The 22,237-nt window shown below is 49.0% G+C and overlaps 1 protein-coding gene and 1 pseudogene across 4 annotated transcripts in view; one reads left to right on the forward strand and one right to left on the reverse strand.

The window, feature by feature from the left end:
* Positions 1-10,544, forward strand: part of LOC136788760 (uncharacterized) — a 145,715-nt gene extending 135,171 nt beyond the window's left edge. For all 4 annotated transcript variants that reach the window (XM_066987436.1, XM_066987437.1, XM_066987439.1 and 1 more), the window contains one exon: positions 1,659-10,544. In XM_066987436.1, coding sequence (XP_066843537.1) covers positions 6,861-9,914 — 3,054 coding nt within the window. In that variant the 5' untranslated portion in view covers positions 1,659-6,860 and the 3' untranslated portion in view covers positions 9,915-10,544. The remainder of the gene's footprint in view (positions 1-1,658) is intronic.
* The window catches only part of LOC125181697 (BDNF/NT-3 growth factors receptor-like), a 153,704-nt pseudogene that overhangs the window by 76,617 nt on the left and 54,850 nt on the right, over positions 1-22,237 (reverse strand).

Below are 22,237 nucleotides of genomic sequence, written 5' to 3' on the forward strand. Positions count from 1 at the left end.
ATTCAAAACCTGACTGGATGCTTTCCTGTGTGACGTGATTTAGGTGTTCCTGCTCCGTCAGGGGGATTGGAGTAGATGGTCTTTCAAGGGCCCTTCCAATCCCTAACATTCTGTGATGTGTGATTCTGTGGAACTGAAATGCAAACTATCGCAAACCAAGTACAGAATGGCTTGGGTTGGAAGGGACCTTAAAGACCATCTAGTTCCAATCCCCTTGCCATAGGCAGGGATGCCACCCACTAGAACAGGTTGCTCAGGGCCTCATCTAACCTGGTCTTGAACCCCTCCAGGGATAGGGCAACCACAACCCCTCTGGGAGACCTGTTCCAGTGCCTCACCACCCTCTGAGTGAAGAATTTCCTCCTAACCTCTAATCTAAATATCCTCTCTTTTAGTTTAAAACCATTCCCACTTGTCCTGCCATTATCTGACTAAGCAAAGAGTCGCTCTCCATCTTTCTTATAAGTCCCCTTTAAGTATTGAAAGGTTGCAATGAGGTCACCCTGGAGCCTTCTCTTTAGGCTGCACAACCCCAGCTCTCTCAGCCTTTCTTTGTAGGAGAGGTACTCCAGCCCTCTGATCATCTTTGTGGTCCTCCTCTGGACTCGTTCTAACAGGTCCACATCCTTCTTGTGCTGGGGGCCCCAGAGCTGGATAAAGTACTCCAAGTGGGACCTCACAAGGACAGAGTAGAGGGGGAAAATCACCTCCCTCGACCTGCTGGCCACGCCTTTTTTTGATGCAGCCCAGGATGCAGTTGGCCTTCTGGGTTGCAAGCGCATGCTGCTGGCTCATGTTGAGCCTTTTGTCCATGAGAACCCCTAAGTCCTTCTCTGCAGGGCTGCTCTCAATGGGTTCTTCTCCCAGTCTGTACTCATGTCTGGGATTGCCCCAACCCACGTGCAGCACCTTTCACTTGTTGAACCTCATTAGGTTCACGTAGGTCCAGTTCCCGAGATGTTGAGCCTTTTGTCCATGAGAACCCCCAAGTCTCTCTCTGCAGGGCTGCTCTCAATGAGTTCTTCTCCCAATCTGTATTCATGTCTCAGATTGCCCCAGCCCAGGTGCAGCACCTTGCACTTGGACTTGTTGAACCTCATGCAGCTCACATGGGACCACTTCTCCAGTTTGTCTGGGTCCCTTTGGATGGCATCCCTTCCTTCTGTTGTATCAACTGCACTACTCATCTTGGTGTCATCTGCAAACTTGCTGAGGGTGCACTCAGTCCCATTATCTGTCATTGATGAAGATATTGAAAAGCACCTTTCCCAAGACAGACCCCTGAGGGACACCACTCGTCACCGGCCTCCACTTGGACATAGAAACATTGTCCACTACTCTCTAGGTGCAGCCATCAAGCCAATTCCTTATCCACCGGATGGTCCACCCTTCAAATACATATCTTTCCAATTTAGAGATTAGTATGTCATGCAGGACCGTGTCAAAAGCCTTACAGAAGTCCAGGTAAATGACATCACAGAATCACAGAATGGTCAAGGTTGGAAGGGACCTCTGAAGATCATCTAGTCCAACCCCCCTGGCAAACCGTACCCTGTAAATGAATTACTGACAGAAGGGAGTCAAATGCATATAAGAGGGGAAGGTTGAGTCAGGCAATATTTGCTGTCTTTGTCTGCTGTGTTGTCCTCTCTCCATAGATATGCATAGGAGCGACTACTGATTCCATTGGACATTCCGGTATACCCATTCAGACCTGGCCATCAGGTGCTGATCCGAAAGTGGAAAGATGGGCCTCCAAAGGAAAAGTGGAAAGGACCCTATACCATCTTGCTCCACACCTACACTGCAATCAAAGTAGAAGTGATCAAATCGTGGATTCACTATACTTGTATAAAAGCAGCACCAGAAGAAGAGAAGCGAGGCCTACCATCAGGAGAAACACAAGAGATTTCGTGGCAAGTTGAACGTACTGAGGACTTGAAATTGTTGTTTAAAAGGACAAAATGATTTCTATTTTGGTTATATTTTCCTTAAAAGAGCTGACCTATGTTTCGACTTCTTGGACATAGAATTCTATAGTTCAGTTAGCTTTAAACTTAACCCATTTTGCGACTATATCATCTTGTTGGGTGTGTACCCATGTACTTGTCTTGGCACATGACAGAACTCCTATCTATGCTATACCACTCACATTGCACAAGACAGATGTATGGCAATTAGCAAATACGAGCAATGCTAGTATCTTCTCCCAGTCACAGTTTCCCTCTCTCCCTGTGTATCCTATTGAGAGAGAAACTCTGTCATGGGCATGCTCAATAGAAGTAGAGAGAATGCTGCCCAGCGATCGTATGTAGGTTCCTGGAATCTGACTGGACAATGTAAAACTATTATTACAGTTGAAACTACCAATTACGCTATCATAAGAAATTATGGAAATAGAAGTGGACCTATTGGCCACCACTGGTGGATATCTGGCATGGTTAAACAAGGAGCTGCTGGTCAAACTTAGGCATAAGAAGGAAACGCACAGACAGTGGAAACAGGACCATGTGCTCTGGGAAGAGTACAGAAACGCTGTCCGGATGTGCAGGGATGGGATCAGAAAACCCAAGGCATGGATGGAACTGAGCTTGGCAAAGGATGCAAAGAATAACAAGAAGGTGTTCTACAGGTACGTTGGCTGCAAAAGAAAGACTAAGGAAAGTGTATCGCCTCTGACAAAAGAAGATGGAGAACAGGTAACAGCAGATGTGGAGAAAGCAGAGGTACTTAACTTTGCCTCGGTCTTCACTAGTGGTCTAGCTTCCCATGTCTCTCGAGTACCCAAACATCTAGGCGGGGGTGAACAGAGTACCTCCCACTATAAGCAAATAGCAAGTTTGGGACCTCCTGACGCAACTTAACTACACGTCTATGGGGCTTGATGACATGCATCTCAGGGTCCTGAGGGAATGGGATGATGCATTCGCCAAGCCACTCTCCATCATATGTGAAAAATCATGTGTCCTGGTTCCAGTTAGGACAGAGTTAAGTAGCTCATAGTAGCTGGTAGGGTGCTATGTTTTGGATTAGGATGAGAAGAGCGCTGATAACATGTTGATGTTTTAATTGTTGCAGAGCAGTGTTTACACCAGGCCAAGGACTTTTCGGCTTCTTGCTCTGTCCTGCCAGCGAGCAGGCTGGGGGTGCAGCAGGAGCTGGGAGGGGACAGACCCAGGACAGCTGACCCAAACTGGCCAAAGGGGTATTCCATACCATCTGACGTCATGCTAAACAATATATAGGGGTGGCTGGCTGGGGTGGGGGGGCCGGCTGCTCGGGAATAGGCTGGGCATCGGTCAGCGGGTGGTGAGCAATTGCATTGTGCATCACTTGTTTTCTTACACATTATTATTGTTAATACTATTACCATTATCACTATTATTATTATTATTGTTATTATTATTTTCCTGTCTTAATAAACTGTCTTTATCTCAACTCACAGGCTTCACTTTCCCGTTTCTCTCCCCCATCCCAGAGAGGGAGGGGGGAGGGTGAGCGAACGGCTGTGTGGTGTTTAGCTGCCAGCCGGGTTAAACCACAACAGTCCTTTTGGCGCCCAACGTGGGGCCCGAAGGGTTGAGATATCGACAAATCTGACCAGAGTGTGTTAAACTAAAATTGGTATAAGTATTGGACCTGCTTAATAGTTGCTAGTCACGATGTTGATTGCCTTAATCTCCAGTCTGCTGTACCTGTATTCCAAATTGAGTTTTATGGTGCGTTACTTTCTGTATGTGCTCCCTGTTGCACTGTTTATCCTTTCCGGGCCCTGGTTTAAGATTGTTATGGTACTGTGCGGTGTAGCAATGGCTTATGAAATGATGAAATATCTGGTCACGACTTTAACCTGGTATTTGTACTCAGCACTGATGTCGACTCTATACTTTGGAACCCATATCTCGGAAACTATTAGCAATTACACCTATTGCCTGTTTTCGTTAGGGAGCCAATCTGTGAAGGGGACAGGGGAAGACATGTTTCCCTACCTGTTCACTCTCCCTTTCTCCTTCACCACCACCCTCTTATCCCCCGAGCTAGTTACGGTGGTTCTCCGAGATGTTGAATATCCTTAGGGTACTCAGACCAGCCTGCTCTTGTTGTTATGTCTCCTGAATGCGCTTCAGATTTTGTGGAGGGTTAAACAACTACTTAGGAATCTCATCCGGAGATCTGTCTTGAGGCGGGATAGTTGCGAGTGGCAGGGAGTGTGGGAGGATATGGCCAGGTTTCTAGAGCAGTGGGCACCTCCAGTGTTTTGGACATTCACCCCTGAACAACTGCAAAATCCTAAAAAGCTGGCAGAATGCTTGAAAAAAAGGTGTCATGACTCTGGCAGTTCCAAAGTGACACAAATGACTGTAGCGTGCTGGGGTCTGGCTTGTGCCTATCGAGCTGCAATTGATGCTACTAGCAACCTAGCTCCAGCTCCTGCAGCCGCTCCAGCTCCAGCTCCTGCAGCCGCTCCAGCTCCTGCAGCCGCTCCAGCTCCAGCTCCTGCAGCCGCTCCAGCTCCTGCAGCCGTTCCGGCTCCAGCTCCTGCAGCCGCTCCAGCTCCAGCTCCTGCAGCCGTTCCGGCTCCTGCAGCCGCTCCAGCTCCAGCTCCTGCAGCCGCTCCAGCTCCTGCAGCCGTTCCGGCTCCAGCTCCTGCAGCCGCTCCAGCTCCAGCTCCTGCAGCCGTTCCGGCTCCTGCAGCCGCTCCAGCTCCAGCTCCTGCAGCCCCTCCAGCTCCAGCTCCAGCTCCTGCAGCCGTTCCGGCTCCTGCAGCCGCTCCAGCTCCAGCTCCTGCAGCCGCTCCAGCTCCAGCCCCTGCAGCCGCTCCAGCTCCTGCAGCTGCCCCAGCTCGTGCAGCTGCTCCCACTCCTGTGGCTGGGTCAGAGAAACGAGCTGTAGCAGTGCAAGTTGACCCCGCAGAGGGTATTCCAACCCCTGTGGCAGACCCTGTGTCTGGGTCAGAGAAACGAGCTGTAGCAGTGCAAGTTGACCCCGCAGAGGGTATTCCAACCCCTGTGGCAGACCCTGTGTCTGGGTCAGAGAAACGAGCTGTAGCAGTGCAAGTTGCCCCTGTAGACAAGGTGAAAAAATGGTATAGAGGCTCAGGTCGTTTAAAACGCAGACAGTCTTCTGCTAAGTCTGGGCGTAGTGAAGACGAGGCTGGGCCATCAAAGGTGCAGGAGACTGAAGATGAGGATGAGGATGGCGAAAAATCAACAGTAACTACCCGGACTCCATACCAGCCATCAAAGGTGCAGGAGACTGAAGATGAGGATGAGGATGTCGGAAAATCAACAGTAACTACCCGGACTCTACACCGGCCATCAAAGGTGCAGAAGACTGAAGATGAGGATGAGGATGTCGAAAAATCAACAGTAATTACCCGGACTCCATACCAGCCATCAAAGGTGCAGGAGACTGAAGATGAGGATGAGGATGTCGGAAAATCAACAGTAACTACCCGGACTCTACACCGGCCATCAAAGGTGCAGAAGACTGAAGATGAGGATGAGGATGTCGAAAAATCAACAGTAATTACCCGGACTCTATACTAGCGTGAGCTACGAGATGTGCGAAAAGATTTTGGTCGCTGTATAGGCGAGCAGCTTGTCACCTGGCTGCTCCGGTGCTGGGACACGGGAGCCAATTATGTGGAATTGGAGGGCAAGGAAGCCAGGCGGCTGGGATCCCTTGCTAGGGACGCATGCATTGACAAAGCAATTGGAGATGGAGCACGATCTCGCAGCCTCTGGAGGCGTCTCCTGTCAGCTGTGAAGGAAAGGTATCCCTTCAAGGAAGAACTTGTATGTTTACCAAGCAAATGGACCACCATGGAGAAGGGAATTCAGTACCTGAGGGAATTGGCCGTACGGGAAGTAATTTATAAGGACCTAGACGACGCACAAACATCCGCAGCTCCAGATGCAGTCCGGTGTACACTACCCATGTGGCGGAAGTTTGTACAGAGTGCCCCATCATCATATGCCAACTCATTGGCAATACTAGCCTGGAAAACTGAGGAGAATCCCACAGTGAATGAAGTGACTAAAATACTCCGGCAGTACGAAGGAAATCTCTCCTCTTCCCTAAAGGCCTGTGTCTCAGCTGTGGAGAAACTCTCTGAAGAGGTCCACCAACTTAAAGAGAATTTATCTTCCCCTCCACCTGAACGAACCAGTGTCCACCAGCTAAAAGAGAATGCTTTAGAGAAACTTTCTGAAAAGATCCACCAACTTGAAGAAAGATTATCTTCCCCTTCACCTGAACGAACCAGTGTCCACCAGCTAAAAGAGAATGCTTTGGAGAAACTTTCTGAAAAGATCCACCAACTTGAAGAAAGATTATCTTCCCCTTCACCTGAACGAACCAGTGTCCACCAGCTAAAAGAGAATACCTTGGAGAAACTTTCTGAAAAGATCCACCAACTTGAAGAGAGATTATTTTCCTCCCCACCTGTACAAACCAGTGTCTCAGCTATTAGGGGTAAACGTTCATCTATGCAAGGAAGACAATATGGTGGGCACACACACCGCGCCACCCTGTGGTTTTACCTACGTGACCATGGAGAGGACATGAGAAAATGGGATGGAAAATCTACTGCGACCCTAGAGGCACGGGTACGTGAATTGCAAAGGAAAACAATTGGGAAAAAGGAGTTCTCTGAAAGGTTTGCTGCTCCAACTTCCAGCAGGCAGTCCTTTAAACACAGAAATGAAGATTCTGACCAGGACTAGAGGGGCCCTGCCTCCAGCCAGGGGGAGGAAAGGGACAATCGAGTTTATTGGACTGTGTGGATTCGATGGCCTGGCACGTCAGACGCACAGAAGTATAAGGCTTTAGTAGACACCGGTGCACAATGTACTCTAATGCCATCAAGCTATAAAGGGCCAGAGCCCATCTGTATTTATGGTGTGACGGGGGGATCCCAGCAGTTAACTGTATTGGAGGCTGAAGTGAGTCTAACCGGTAATGAGTGGCAAAAGCACCGTATTGTGACTGGCCCAGATGCTCCGTGCATCCTTGGCATAGACTATCTTAGAAGAGGATATTTCAAGGACCCAAAAGGGTTCCGCTGGGCTTTTGGCATAGCTGCTTTGGAGACAGAGGACATTAAACAGTTGTCTACCTTGCCCGGTCTCTCAGAGGACCCTTCTGTTGTGGGGTTGCTGAGGGTTGAAGAACAGCAAGTGCCGATCGCTACCACAACTGTGCACCGGCGGCAATATCGCACCAACCGAGACTCCCTGAGTCCCATCCATAAGCTAATTCGTCAACTGGAGAGCCAAGGAGTGATCAGCAAGACTCATTCACCTTTTAATAGTCCCATATGGCCAGTGCGAAAGTCTAATGGTGAGTGGAGACTAACAGTGGACTATCGTGGCCTGAACGAAGTCACGCCACCACTGAGTGCTGCAGTGCCGGACATGCTAGAACTCCAGTATGAACTGGAATCAAAGGCAGCCAAGTGGTATGCCACAATTGATATCGCTAATGCATTTTTCTCCATCCCTCTAGCAGCACAGTGCAGGCCACAGTTTGCTTTCACTTGGAGGGGAGTCCAATATACTTGGAATCGGCTGCCCCAGGGGTGGAAACACAGCCCTACCATTTGCCATGGACTGATCCAGTCTGCGCTGGAGCAGGGGGAAGCTCCTGAACACCTGCAGTACATCGATGACATCATTGTGTGGGGTGACACTGCAGAAGAAGTTTTCGAGAAAGGGAAGAAAATAGTCCAAATCCTTCTGAAGGCCGGTTTTGCCATAAAACAGAATAAAGTTAAAGGACCTGCACGAGAGATCCAGTTTTTAGGAATTAAATGGCAAGATGGACGTCGTCAAATCCCAATGGATGTGATCAACAAGATAACAGCTATGTCTCCACCAACTAGCAAAAAAGAAACACAAACTTTCCTAGGTGTCGTGGGGTTTTGGAGAATGCATATTCCAAATTACAGTCTGATTGTAAACCCGCTCTACCAAGTAAACCGTAAGAAGAATGCTTTTGAATGGGGCCCTGAGCAACGACAAGCCTTTGAACAAATTAAGCAGGAAATAGTTCATGCAGTAGCCCTCGGGCCAGTCCGAACAGGACCAGATGTAAAGAATGTGCTCTACACCGCAGCCGGAGAGAATGGTCCCACCTGGAGCCTCTGGCAGAAAGAACCTGGGGAAACTCGAGGTCGACCCCTGGGGTTTTGGAGTCGGGGATACAGAGGATCTGAAGCCCGCTATACTCCAACTGAAAAGGAGATATTGGCAGCATATGAAGGAGTTCGATCTGCTTCGGAAGTGGTCGGTACTGAAGCGCAGCTCCTCCTGGCACCCCGACTGCCGGTACTAGGCTGGATGTTCAAAGGAAGGGTCCCCTCTACGCATCATGCAACTGATGCTACATGGAGCAAGTGGGTTGCACTGATTACTCAGTGGGCTCGAATAGGAAACCCCAGTCGCCCAGGAATCTTGGAGGTGATTATGGACTGGCCAGAAGGCAAATACTTTGGGATATCATCAGAGGAGGAGGTGGTTCGTGCTGAAGAAGCCCCCCTGTACAACAAGCTACCGGAAAATGAGAAGAAATATGCCTTGTTCACTGACGGGTCCTGTCGTATTGTGGGAAAGCATCGGCGATGGAAAGCTGCTGTATGGAGTCCTACACGACGAGTTGCAGAAGCTGCTGAGGGAGAAGGTGAATCGAGTCAGTTTGCAGAAGTAAAAGCCATTCAGCTGGCTTTAGATATTGCTGAACGAGAAAAGTGGCCAATTCTCTATCTCTATACTGATTCATGGATGGTACCAAATGCCCTGTGGGGGTGGTTACAGCAATGGAAGCAGAACAACTGGCAGCGCAGGGGCAAGCCCATCTGGGCTGCGGCATTGTGGCAAGATATTGCTGCCCGGGTAGAGAACCTGGTTGTAAAGGTACGCCATGTAGATGCTCACATGCCCAAGGATTGGGCTACTGAAGAACACCAAAACAACCAGCAGGTGGATCAGGCTGCTAAGATTGAAGTGGCTCAGGTGGACCTGGACTGGCAACATAAAGGTGAATTATTTATAGCCCGATGGGCCCATGACACCTCAGGCCATCAAGGTAGAGATGCAACATACAGATGGGCTCGCGATCGAGGGGTGGACCTGACCATGGACACTATAGCACAGGTTATTCATGACTGTGAAACATGTGCTGCAATCAAGCAAGCCAAACGGTCAAAACCTCTTTGGTATGGAGGACGATGGCTGAAATATAAATATGGAGAGGCCTGGCAGATTGATTACATCACACTCCCTCAAACCCGCAACGGCAAGCGCCACGTACTTACAATGGTGGAAGCAACCACCGGATGGCTGGAAACATATCCTGTGCCCCATGCCACCGCCCAGAACACTACCCTGGGCCTTGAAAAGCAAGTCTTATGGCGACATGGCACCCCAGAGAGAATTGAGTCAGACAACGGGACTCATTTCCGAAACAACCTTATAGACACTTGGGCCAAAGAACATGGTATTGAGTGGGTGTATCACATCCCCTATCATGCACCAGCCTCTGGAAAAGTTGAACGATACAATGGACTGTTGAAGACTACACTGAAAGCAATGGGTGCTGGGACATTCAAAAATTGGGATACACATTTGGCAAAGGCCACCTGGTTAGTCAATACTAGGGGATCTGCCAACCGAGCTGGACCTGCCCAATCAAACCTGTTACGCACTGTAGAAGGGGATAAAGTTCCTGTAGTGCATGTAAGAAACATGCTGGGTAAAACAGTCTGGGCTACTCCTGCCTCAGGAAAAGGCAAACCCATTCGTGGAATTGCTTTTGCTCAGGGACCTGGATGCACTTGGTGGGTAATGCAAAAGAATGGGGAGGTCCGGTGTGTACCTCAAGGGGATTTGATACTGGGTGAGAATAGCCCATGAGTTGAATTGTAGTATGTTAATTATTATATAATAATGTATATCATCACTACCATGATTGCTATATATCATAGATGAAAATGGTGATTAATTAGAATGTATTGGACAGAGTGTAACCTGAGCATGACATAAATGGTATGGAATAAGGGGTGGATATCTGTCCTGGTTCCAGTTAGGACAGAGTTAAGTAGCTCATAGTAGCTGGTAGGGTGCTATGTTTTGGATTAGGATGAGAAGAGCGCTGATAACATGTTGATGTTTTAATTGTTGCAGAGCAGTGTTTACACCAGGCCAAGGACTTTTCGGCTTCTTGCTCTGTCCTGCCAGCGAGCAGGCTGGGGGTGCAGCAGGAGCTGGGAGGGGACAGACCCAGGACAGCTGACCCAAACTGGCCAAAGGGGTATTCCATACCATCTGACGTCATGCTAAACAATATATAGGGGTGGCTGGCCGGGGTGGGGGGGCCGGCTGCTCGGGAATAGGCTGGGCATCGGTCAGCGGGTGGTGAGCAATTGCATTGTGCATCACTTGTTTTCTTACACATTATTATTGTTAATACTATTACCATTATCACTATTATTATTATTATTGTTATTATTATTTTCCTGTCTTAATAAACTGTCTTTATCTCAACTCACAGGCTTCACTTTCCCGTTTCTCTCCCCCATCCCAGAGAGGGAGGGGGGAGGGTGAGCGAACGGCTGTGTGGTGTTTAGCTGCCAGCCGGGTTAAACCACAACAGTCCTTTTGGCGCCCAACGTGGGGCCCGAAGGGTTGAGATATCGACAAATCTGACCAGAGTGTGTTAAACTAAAATTGGTATAAGTATTGGACCTGCTTAATAGTTGCTAGTCACGATGTTGATTGCCTTAATCTCCAGTCTGCTGTACCTGTATTCCAAATTGAGTTTTATGGTGCGTTACTTTCTGTATGTGCTCCCTGTTGCACTGTTTATCCTTTCCGGGCCCTGGTTTAAGATTGTTATGGTACTGTGCGGTGTAGCAATGGCTTATGAAATGATGAAATATCTGGTCACGACTTTAACCTGGTATTTGTACTCAGCACTGATGTCGACTCTATACTTTGGAACCCATATCTCGGAAACTATTAGCAATTACACCTATTGCCTGTTTTCGTTAGGGAGCCAATCTGTGAAGGGGACAGGGGAAGACATGTTTCCCTACCTGTTCACTCTCCCTTTCTCCTTCACCACCACCCTCTTATCCCCCGAGCTAGTTACGGTGGTTCTCCGAGATGTTGAATATCCTTAGGGTACTCAGACCAGCCTGCTCTTGTTGTTATGTCTCCTGAATGCGCTTCAGATTTTGTGGAGGGTTAAACAACTACTTAGGAATCTCATCCGGAGATCTGTCTTGAGGCGGGATAGTTGCGAGTGGCAGGGAGTGTGGGAGGATATGGCCAGGTTTCTAGAGCAGTGGGCACCTCCAGTGTTTTGGACATTCACCCCTGAACAACTGCAAAATCCTAAAAAGCTGGCAGAATGCTTGAAAAAAAGGTGTCATGACTCTGGCAGTTCCAAAGTGACACAAATGACTGTAGCGTGCTGGGGTCTGGCTTGTGCCTATCGAGCTGCAATTGATGCTACTAGCAACCTAGCTCCAGCTCCTGCAGCCGCTCCAGCTCCAGCTCCTGCAGCCGCTCCAGCTCCTGCAGCCGCTCCAGCTCCAGCTCCTGCAGCCGCTCCAGCTCCTGCAGCCGTTCCGGCTCCAGCTCCTGCAGCCGCTCCAGCTCCAGCTCCTGCAGCCGTTCCGGCTCCTGCAGCCGCTCCAGCTCCAGCTCCTGCAGCCGCTCCAGCTCCTGCAGCCGTTCCGGCTCCAGCTCCTGCAGCCGCTCCAGCTCCAGCTCCTGCAGCCGTTCCGGCTCCTGCAGCCGCTCCAGCTCCAGCTCCTGCAGCCCCTCCAGCTCCAGCTCCAGCTCCTGCAGCCGTTCCGGCTCCTGCAGCCGCTCCAGCTCCAGCTCCTGCAGCCGCTCCAGCTCCAGCCCCTGCAGCGGCTCCAGCTCCTGCAGCTGCCCCAGCTCGTGCAGCTGCTCCCACTCCTGTGGCTGGGTCAGAGAAACGAGCTGTAGCAGTGCAAGTTGACCCCGCAGAGGGTATTCCAACCCCTGTGGCAGACCCTGTGTCTGGGTCAGAGAAACGAGCTGTAGCAGTGCAAGTTGACCCCGCAGAGGGTATTCCAACCCCTGTGGCAGACCCTGTGTCTGGGTCAGAGAAACGAGCTGTAGCAGTGCAAGTTGCCCCTGTAGACAAGGTGAAAAAATGGTATAGAGGCTCAGGTCGTTTAAAACGCAGACAGTCTTCTGCTAAGTCTGGGCGTAGTGAAGACGAGGCTGGGCCATCAAAGGTGCAGGAGACTGAAGATGAGGATGAGGATGGCGAAAAATCAACAGTAACTACCCGGACTCCATACCAGCCATCAAAGGTGCAGGAGACTGAAGATGAGGATGAGGATGTCGGAAAATCAACAGTAACTACCCGGACTCTACACCGGCCATCAAAGGTGCAGAAGACTGAAGATGAGGATGAGGATGTCGAAAAATCAACAGTAATTACCCGGACTCTATACTAGCGTGAGCTACGAGATGTGCGAAAAGATTTTGGTCGCTGTATAGGCGAGCAGCTTGTCACCTGGCTGCTCCGGTGCTGGGACACGGGAGCCAATTATGTGGAATTGGAGGGCAAGGAAGCCAGGCGGCTGGGATCCCTTGCTAGGGACGCATGCATTGACAAAGCAATTGGAGATGGAGCACGATCTCGCAGCCTCTGGAGGCGTCTCCTGTCAGCTGTGAAGGAAAGGTATCCCTTCAAGGAAGAACTTGTATGTTTACCAAGCAAATGGACCACCATGGAGAAGGGAATTCAGTACCTGAGGGAATTGGCCGTACGGGAAGTAATTTATAAGGACCTAGACGACGCACAAACATCCGCAGCTCCAGATGCAGTCCGGTGTACACTACCCATGTGGCGGAAGTTTGTACAGAGTGCCCCATCATCATATGCCAACTCATTGGCAATACTAGCCTGGAAAACTGAGGAGAATCCCACAGTGAATGAAGTGACTAAAATACTCCGGCAGTACGAAGGAAATCTCTCCTCTTCCCTAAAGGCCTGTGTCTCAGCTGTGGAGAAACTCTCTGAAGAGGTCCACCAACTTAAAGAGAATTTATCTTCCCCTCCACCTGAACGAACCAGTGTCCACCAGCTAAAAGAGAATGCTTTAGAGAAACTTTCTGAAAAGATCCACCAACTTGAAGAAAGATTATCTTCCCCTTCACCTGAACGAACCAGTGTCCACCAGCTAAAAGAGAATGCTTTGGAGAAACTTTCTGAAAAGATCCACCAACTTGAAGAAAGATTATCTTCCCCTTCACCTGAACGAACCAGTGTCCACCAGCTAAAAGAGAATACCTTGGAGAAACTTTCTGAAAAGATCCACCAACTTGAAGAGAGATTATTTTCCTCCCCACCTGTACAAACCAGTGTCTCAGCTATTAGGGGTAAACGTTCATCTATGCAAGGAAGACAATATGGTGGGCACACACACCGCGCCACCCTGTGGTTTTACCTACGTGACCATGGAGAGGACATGAGAAAATGGGATGGAAAATCTACTGCGACCCTAGAGGCACGGGTACGTGAATTGCAAAGGAAAACAATTGGGAAAAAGGAGTTCTCTGAAAGGTTTGCTGCTCCAACTTCCAGCAGGCAGTCCTTTAAACACAGAAATGAAGATTCTGACCAGGACTAGAGGGGCCCTGCCTCCAGCCAGGGGGAGGAAAGGGACAATCGAGTTTATTGGACTGTGTGGATTCGATGGCCTGGCACGTCAGACGCACAGAAGTATAAGGCTTTAGTAGACACCGGTGCACAATGTACTCTAATGCCATCAAGCTATAAAGGGCCAGAGCCCATCTGTATTTATGGTGTGACGGGGGGATCCCAGCAGTTAACTGTATTGGAGGCTGAAGTGAGTCTAACCGGTAATGAGTGGCAAAAGCACCGTATTGTGACTGGCCCAGATGCTCCGTGCATCCTTGGCATAGACTATCTTAGAAGAGGATATTTCAAGGACCCAAAAGGGTTCCGCTGGGCTTTTGGCATAGCTGCTTTGGAGACAGAGGACATTAAACAGTTGTCTACCTTGCCCGGTCTCTCAGAGGACCCTTCTGTTGTGGGGTTGCTGAGGGTTGAAGAACAGCAAGTGCCGATCGCTACCACAACTGTGCACCGGCGGCAATATCGCACCAACCGAGACTCCCTGAGTCCCATCCATAAGCTAATTCGTCAACTGGAGAGCCAAGGAGTGATCAGCAAGACTCATTCACCTTTTAATAGTCCCATATGGCCAGTGCGAAAGTCTAATGGTGAGTGGAGACTAACAGTGGACTATCGTGGCCTGAACGAAGTCACGCCACCACTGAGTGCTGCAGTGCCGGACATGCTAGAACTCCAGTATGAACTGGAATCAAAGGCAGCCAAGTGGTATGCCACAATTGATATCGCTAATGCATTTTTCTCCATCCCTCTAGCAGCACAGTGCAGGCCACAGTTTGCTTTCACTTGGAGGGGAGTCCAATATACTTGGAATCGGCTGCCCCAGGGGTGGAAACACAGCCCTACCATTTGCCATGGACTGATCCAGTCTGCGCTGGAGCAGGGGGAAGCTCCTGAACACCTGCAGTACATCGATGACATCATTGTGTGGGGTGACACTGCAGAAGAAGTTTTCGAGAAAGGGAAGAAAATAGTCCAAATCCTTCTGAAGGCCGGTTTTGCCATAAAACAGAATAAAGTTAAAGGACCTGCACGAGAGATCCAGTTTTTAGGAATTAAATGGCAAGATGGACGTCGTCAAATCCCAATGGATGTGATCAACAAGATAACAGCTATGTCTCCACCAACTAGCAAAAAAGAAACACAAACTTTCCTAGGTGTCGTGGGGTTTTGGAGAATGCATATTCCAAATTACAGTCTGATTGTAAACCCGCTCTACCAAGTAAACCGTAAGAAGAATGCTTTTGAATGGGGCCCTGAGCAACGACAAGCCTTTGAACAAATTAAGCAGGAAATAGTTCATGCAGTAGCCCTCGGGCCAGTCCGAACAGGACCAGATGTAAAGAATGTGCTCTACACCGCAGCCGGAGAGAATGGTCCCACCTGGAGCCTCTGGCAGAAAGAACCTGGGGAAACTCGAGGTCGACCCCTGGGGTTTTGGAGTCGGGGATACAGAGGATCTGAAGCCCGCTATACTCCAACTGAAAAGGAGATATTGGCAGCATATGAAGGAGTTCGATCTGCTTCGGAAGTGGTCGGTACTGAAGCGCAGCTCCTCCTGGCACCCCGACTGCCGGTACTAGGCTGGATGTTCAAAGGAAGGGTCCCCTCTACGCATCATGCAACTGATGCTACATGGAGCAAGTGGGTTGCACTGATTACTCAGTGGGCTCGAATAGGAAACCCCAGTCGCCCAGGAATCTTGGAGGTGATTATGGACTGGCCAGAAGGCAAATACTTTGGGATATCATCAGAGGAGGAGGTGGTTCGTGCTGAAGAAGCCCCCCTGTACAACAAGCTACCGGAAAATGAGAAGAAATATGCCTTGTTCACTGACGGGTCCTGTCGTATTGTGGGAAAGCATCGGCGATGGAAAGCTGCTGTATGGAGTCCTACACGACGAGTTGCAGAAGCTGCTGAGGGAGAAGGTGAATCGAGTCAGTTTGCAGAAGTAAAAGCCATTCAGCTGGCTTTAGATATTGCTGAACGAGAAAAGTGGCCAATTCTCTATCTCTATACTGATTCATGGATGGTACCAAATGCCCTGTGGGGGTGGTTACAGCAATGGAAGCAGAACAACTGGCAGCGCAGGGGCAAGCCCATCTGGGCTGCGGCATTGTGGCAAGATATTGCTGCCCGGGTAGAGAACCTGGTTGTAAAGGTACGCCATGTAGATGCTCACATGCCCAAGGATTGGGCTACTGAAGAACACCAAAACAACCAGCAGGTGGATCAGGCTGCTAAGATTGAAGTGGCTCAGGTGGACCTGGACTGGCAACATAAAGGTGAATTATTTATAGCCCGATGGGCCCATGACACCTCAGGCCATCAAGGTAGAGATGCAACATACAGATGGGCTCGCGATCGAGGGGTGGACCTGACCATGGACACTATAGCACAGGTTATTCATGACTGTGAAACATGTGCTGCAATCAAGCAAGCCAAACGGTCAAAACCTCTTTGGTATGGAGGACGATGGCTGAAATATAAATATGGAGAGGCCTGGCAGATTGATTACATCACACTCCCTCAAACCCGCAACGGCAAGCGCCACGTACTTACAATGGTGGAAGCAACCACCGGATGGCTGGAAACATATCCTGTGCCCCATGCCACCGCCCAGAACACTACCCTGGGCCTTGAAAAGCAAGTCTTATGGCGACATGGCACCCCAGAGAGAATTGAGTCAGACAACGGGACTCATTTCCGAAACAACCTTATAGACACTTGGGCCAAAGAACATGGTATTGAGTGGGTGTATCACATCCCCTATCATGCACCAGCCTCTGGAAAAGTTGAACGATACAATGGACTGTTGAAGACTACACTGAAAGCAATGGGTGCTGGGACATTCAAAAATTGGGATACACATTTGGCAAAGGCCACCTGGTTAGTCAATACTAGGGGATCTGCCAACCGAGCTGGACCTGCCCAATCAAACCTGTTACGCACTGTAGAAGGGGATAAAGTTCCTGTAGTGCATGTAAGAAACATGCTGGGTAAAACAGTCTGGGCTACTCCTGCCTCAGGAAAAGGCAAACCCATTCGTGGAATTGCTTTTGCTCAGGGACCTGGATGCACTTGGTGGGTAATGCAAAAGAATGGGGAGGTCCGGTGTGTACCTCAAGGGGATTTGATACTGGGTGAGAATAGCCCATGAGTTGAATTGTAGTATGTTAATTATTATATAATAATGTATATCATCACTACCATGATTGCTATATATCATAGATGAAAATGGTGATTAATTAGAATGTATTGGACAGAGTGTAACCTGAGCATGACATAAATGGTATGGAATAAGGGGTGGATATCTGTCCTGGTTCCAGTTAGGACAGAGTTAAGTAGCTCATAGTAGCTGGTAGGGTGCTATGTTTTGGATTAGGATGAGAAGAGCGCTGATAACATGTTGATGTTTTAATTGTTGCAGAGCAGTGTTTACACCAGGCCAAGGACTTTTCGGCTTCTTGCTCTGTCCTGCCAGCGAGCAGGCTGGGGGTGCAGCAGGAGCTGGGAGGGGACAGACCCAGGACAGCTGACCCAAACTGGCCAAAGGGGTATTCCATACCATCTGACGTCATGCTAAACAATATATAGGGGTGGCTGGCCGGGGTGGGGGGGCCGGCTGCTCGGGAATAGGCTGGGCATCGGTCAGCGGGTGGTGAGCAATTGCATTGTGCATCACTTGTTTTCTTACACATTATTATTGTTAATACTATTACCATTATCACTATTATTATTATTATTGTTATTATTATTTTCCTGTCTTAATAAACTGTCTTTATCTCAACTCACAGGCTTCACTTTCCCGTTTCTCTCCCCCATCCCAGAGAGGGAGGGGGGAGGGTGAGCGAACGGCTGTGTGGTGTTTAGCTGCCAGCCGGGTTAAACCACAACATCATGGCAGTCAAGGGAAGTCCCCTGTGACTGGAAAAAGCGAAACATCACTCCCAGTTTTAAAAAGGGCAGAAAGGAGGACCCGGGGAACTACAGACCGGTAAGCCTCACCTCTGTGCCTGACAAGATCATGGAACAGATCCTCCTGGAAGCAGTGTCGAGTCACATGCAAGAGAAAGAGGTGATTCGGGACAGCCAGCATGGTTTCACCAAGGGCAAATCGTGCCTGACCAATCTGGTGGCCTTCTACGATGGAGTGACTGCATCAGCTGACAAGGGAAGACCGACTGATGTGTATAAATATCTCGGGGAGGGTGTCGAGAGGATGGAGCCAGTCTCTTTTCAGTTGTGCTCAGTGACAGGACGAGAGGCAACTGGCACAAACTGATGCACTTCTTTACTGTGAGGGTGACACAGCACTGGAGCAGGTTGCTCAGAGAGGTTGTGGAGTCTCCTTCTCTGGAGATGTTCAAAACCTGCCTGGATGCCATCCTGCATAATCTGCTCTAGATATCCTGCTCAGCAGGGGGGTTGGACTAGATGATCTTCAGAGGTCCCTTCCAACCTTGACCATTCTGTGATTCTGTGATGTCATTTACCTGGACTTCTGTAAGGCTTTTGACACGGTCCTGCATGACATACTAATCTCTAAATTGGAAAGATATGTATTTGAAGGGTGGACCATCCGGTGGATAAGGAATTGGCTTGATGGCTGCACCTAGAGAGTAGTGGACAATGTTTCTATGTCCAAGTGGAGGCCGGTGACGAGTGGTGTCCCTCAGGGGTCTGTCTTGGGAAAGGTGCTTTTCAATATCTTCATCAATGACAGATAATGGGACTGAGTGCACCCTCAGCAAGTTTGCAGATGACACCAAGATGAGTAGTGCAGTTGATACAACAGAAGGAAGGGATGCCATCCAAAGGGACCCAGACAAACTGGAGAAGTGGTCCCATGTGAGCTGCATGAGGTTCAACAAGTCCAAGTGCAAGGTGCTGCACCTGGGCTGGGGCAATCTGAGACATGAATACAGATTGGGAGAAGAACTCATTGAGAGCAGCCCTGCAGAGAGAGACTTGGGGGTTCTCATGGACAAAAGGCTCAACATGAGCCAGCAGCATGCGCTTGCAACCCAGAAGGCCAACTGCATCCTGGGCTGCATCAAAAAAGGCGTGGCCAGCAGGTCGAGGGAGGTGATTTTCCCCCTCTACTCTGCTCTTGTGAGGTCCCACATGGAGTACTGCATCCAGGCCTGGGGCCTCCAATGTATGGATGTGGACCATACAAAAAGGATGTGGACCTGTTAGAGCGAGTCCAGAGGAGGGCTAAGAAGATGATCAGAGAGCTGGAGTACCTCTCCTACAAAGAAAGGCTGAGAGAGCTGGGGATGTTCAGCCTAAAGCAGAAAAGGCTCTGGGGACACCTCATCACGGCCTTTCAATATTTAAAGGGGGTCTTATAAAAAAGATGGAGGACTCTTTACTTGTGTAGATAATGAAAGGACAAGGGGGAATGTTCTTAAACTAAAACAAGATAGATTTAGACTAGACGTTAGGAGGAAATTCTTCACTGTAAGGATAGTGAGACATTGGAACAGGTACCGAGAGAAGTTGTGGATGCCCCATCCCTGGAGGTGTTCAAGGCCAGGCTGGATGGGGCCTTGGCCATCCTGATCTAGTGGGTGGCATCCTTGCCTATGGCAGGGGGGGTTGGAGTTAGATGATCATTAAGGTCCCTTCCAACCCAAGCTGTTCTATGATTCTATGATTCTATGATTCTATGATTCTATGATTCTATGATTCTATGATTCTTTACCTGGGAGGAGTATATTCGTAGTGTGGTCCACAGGCACGTAAAACACTTCCTCCTGGATGGTATGGGACTTGTGTCCTGGGAGCCATAGTCCCAGATGTTAGACTCCATAAACACTCACACATAAGGGGTTGGCTAAGATCACCGGCTATCTTTATGACACCTAGAGAAGAATGAGGAATTTATAATCCCCTTTCAGATAGAAATACCTAGAATCATAGAATCATAGAATATCCCGAGTTGGAAGGGACCCATAAGGATCATCTAGTCCAACTCTTGGCACCGCACAGGTCTGCCCAGAGTTTAGACCATGTGACTAAGTGCACAGTCCAATCGCTTCTTAAATTCAGACAGGCTTGGTGCAGTGACTACTTCACTGGGGAGCCTGTTCCAGTGTGCGACCACCCTCTCGGTGAAGAACCTCTTCCTGATGTCCAGCCTAAACTTCCGCTGCCTCAGCTTGACACTGTTCCCGCGGGTCCTATGACTGGTGATTACGGAGAATAGGTCACCTGCCTCTCCACTCCCCCTCGTGAGAAAGTTGTAGACTGCGATGAGGTCCCCCCTCAGCCTCTTCTTCTCCAGGCTGAACAGGCCCAGTGACCTCAGCCGCTCCTCATACGTCTTCCCCTCTAGGCCCTTCACCATCTTCGTAGCCCTCCTCTGGACACTCTCCAACAGTTTCACATCCTTTTTGTACTGTGGTGCCCAGAACTGCACACAGTACTCGAGGTGAGGCCAGACCAGCGCAGAGTAGAGTGGGACAATCACCTCCCTCGACTGACTAGCAATGCCGTGCTTGATGCATCCCAGGATACGGTTGGCCCTCCTGGCTGGCAGGGCACACTGCTGGCTCATATTCAACTTGCTGTCAACCACAACCCTCAGATCCCTCTCTGCGGGGCTGCTCTCCAGCGTCTCATCGCCCAGTCTGTACGTATAGCCAGGGTTGCCCTGTCCCAGGTGCAGGACCCGGCACTTGCCTTTGTTAAACTTCATGTGGTTGGTGATCGCCCAGCTCTCCGGTCTGTCCAGATCTCTCTGCAAGGCCTTTCCACCCTCATCCGAGTCCACAACTCCTCCAAGTTTGGTGTCGTCGGCAAATTTGCTCAAAACACCTTCTAGTCCTACATCCAAATCATTTATAAAGACATTGAAGAGGACTGGCCCTAAAATGGAGCCTTGAGGGACCCCACTAGTGACCATCCGCCAGCCAGATGTGGCCCCATTTACCACAACCCTTTGAGCCCTGCCTGTCAGCCAATTGCTCACCCATCGTATGATGTTTTTGTTAAGTTGTATGCTGGACATTTTGTCCAGTAGGATCCTATGGGAAACCGTGTCAAAAGCTTTGCTGAAGTCCAAAAAGATCACATCAGCTGGTTTCCCTTGGTCAGCTAGATGGGTGATCTTATCATAAAAGGAAATCAAATTTGTTAGGCAGGACCTTCCCTTCGTGAACCCATGTTGGCTGGGACCAATGACTGCATTGTCCCCCAGGTGCGCCTCAGTAACTTCAAGAATCATCTTCTCCATAATTTTACCTGGCACTGATGTGAGACTGACAGGCCTGTAGTTGCCAGGGTCTTCTTTCTTACCCTTCTTGAAAATTGGGACAACATTTGCCAGCTTCCAGTCTCCTGAGACCTCTCATGCTACCTCATGCTTTGTGTAGATTTTTAATCCCTTCATTGGGAATAACAGAACTTGAAAGGGTGATAGTAAACATTTCTGTGACACTCGAAACTACAAGCAATGCCACTAGTGATGCTCTTGGTTGAATACAATTAGAACAGGTATCTCAAATAGCCTTGGAAAACCGTCTTGCCTTAGATGCACTACTCGCAGTCCAGGAAGGCCTTTGTGCTGTGAAAAACTGCAGCTGCTGTGTCTGTGTAAATGAGAAGAAGCAAATTCAGACAGATATCAACTGAATCTGGAGAGCATCCCATTTGTTTCACCAAGTGTCTCAGGATGCAGCCATTAATAGTGGATCAGATTGTTTCTAGCTCTGGTCATGGTTGCCAGACTTTGGATGGCTGAAACAACTGTTTTTAATTATCATAGTATTTGTAGCTATAATAGGCATATGTAGTTCTGTTTTGTGATGCATGTCTAGTTATCTAAATTCATATAGTGCTTTATTCAGCAAACCTCACCAAATAATGTTAGCAAAACGAGATACGGATAATATAAAGTACTTCTTCAAATTAGCAAAAATGGACAAGAATTATGTGGGGAGAACTATGAAGCCTAAAAGTGAGGTTCATAGTCTCAAAGGGGAGAAACAGTAGTCTTAAGCTGAAGAAAACAAGGACACCTTGAAGAAAACATGGAGACTGGTAGCGTTGAGCTAGCAGAAGCAAGGGAGATAAGGGATGAAAGCTAGAAAACAAGAAGGAGGAAAACAGCTGCAGGAAGATTCCAGACTGATTTACAGTAACCTTTTGCTCATTAAGGGTCATTAGCATACTGAAAAAAAAGCACACACCTGTCAAAATGCTAATGCATGGAAATGTAGGATTTGGATTAACATAAGGCCATTTCCTCTTGTCCTATCACTTGTTACTTGGGAGAAGAGACTGAACCCCCAACGTGCTACAATCTCCTTTGAGGTAGTTGTAGAGAGCAATAAGGTCTCCCCTGAGCCTCCTCTTCTCTAGACTAAACAACCCCAGTTCCCTCAACTGCTCCTCATAAGACTTGTTCTCTAGACCCTTCACCAGCTTCATTGCCCTTCTCCAGTACCTTGCTCCCCTCTTCCTTATATCTAATCCTTATATCCATCCTTTTTTAGTTTAAAGCTATTACTCCCTGTACTATCAC

The sequence above is a fragment of the Anser cygnoides genome, chromosome W (assembly GCF_040182565.1).
Source record: "Anser cygnoides isolate HZ-2024a breed goose chromosome W, Taihu_goose_T2T_genome, whole genome shotgun sequence".
Classification (NCBI taxonomy): domain Eukaryota; kingdom Metazoa; phylum Chordata; class Aves; order Anseriformes; family Anatidae; genus Anser; species Anser cygnoides.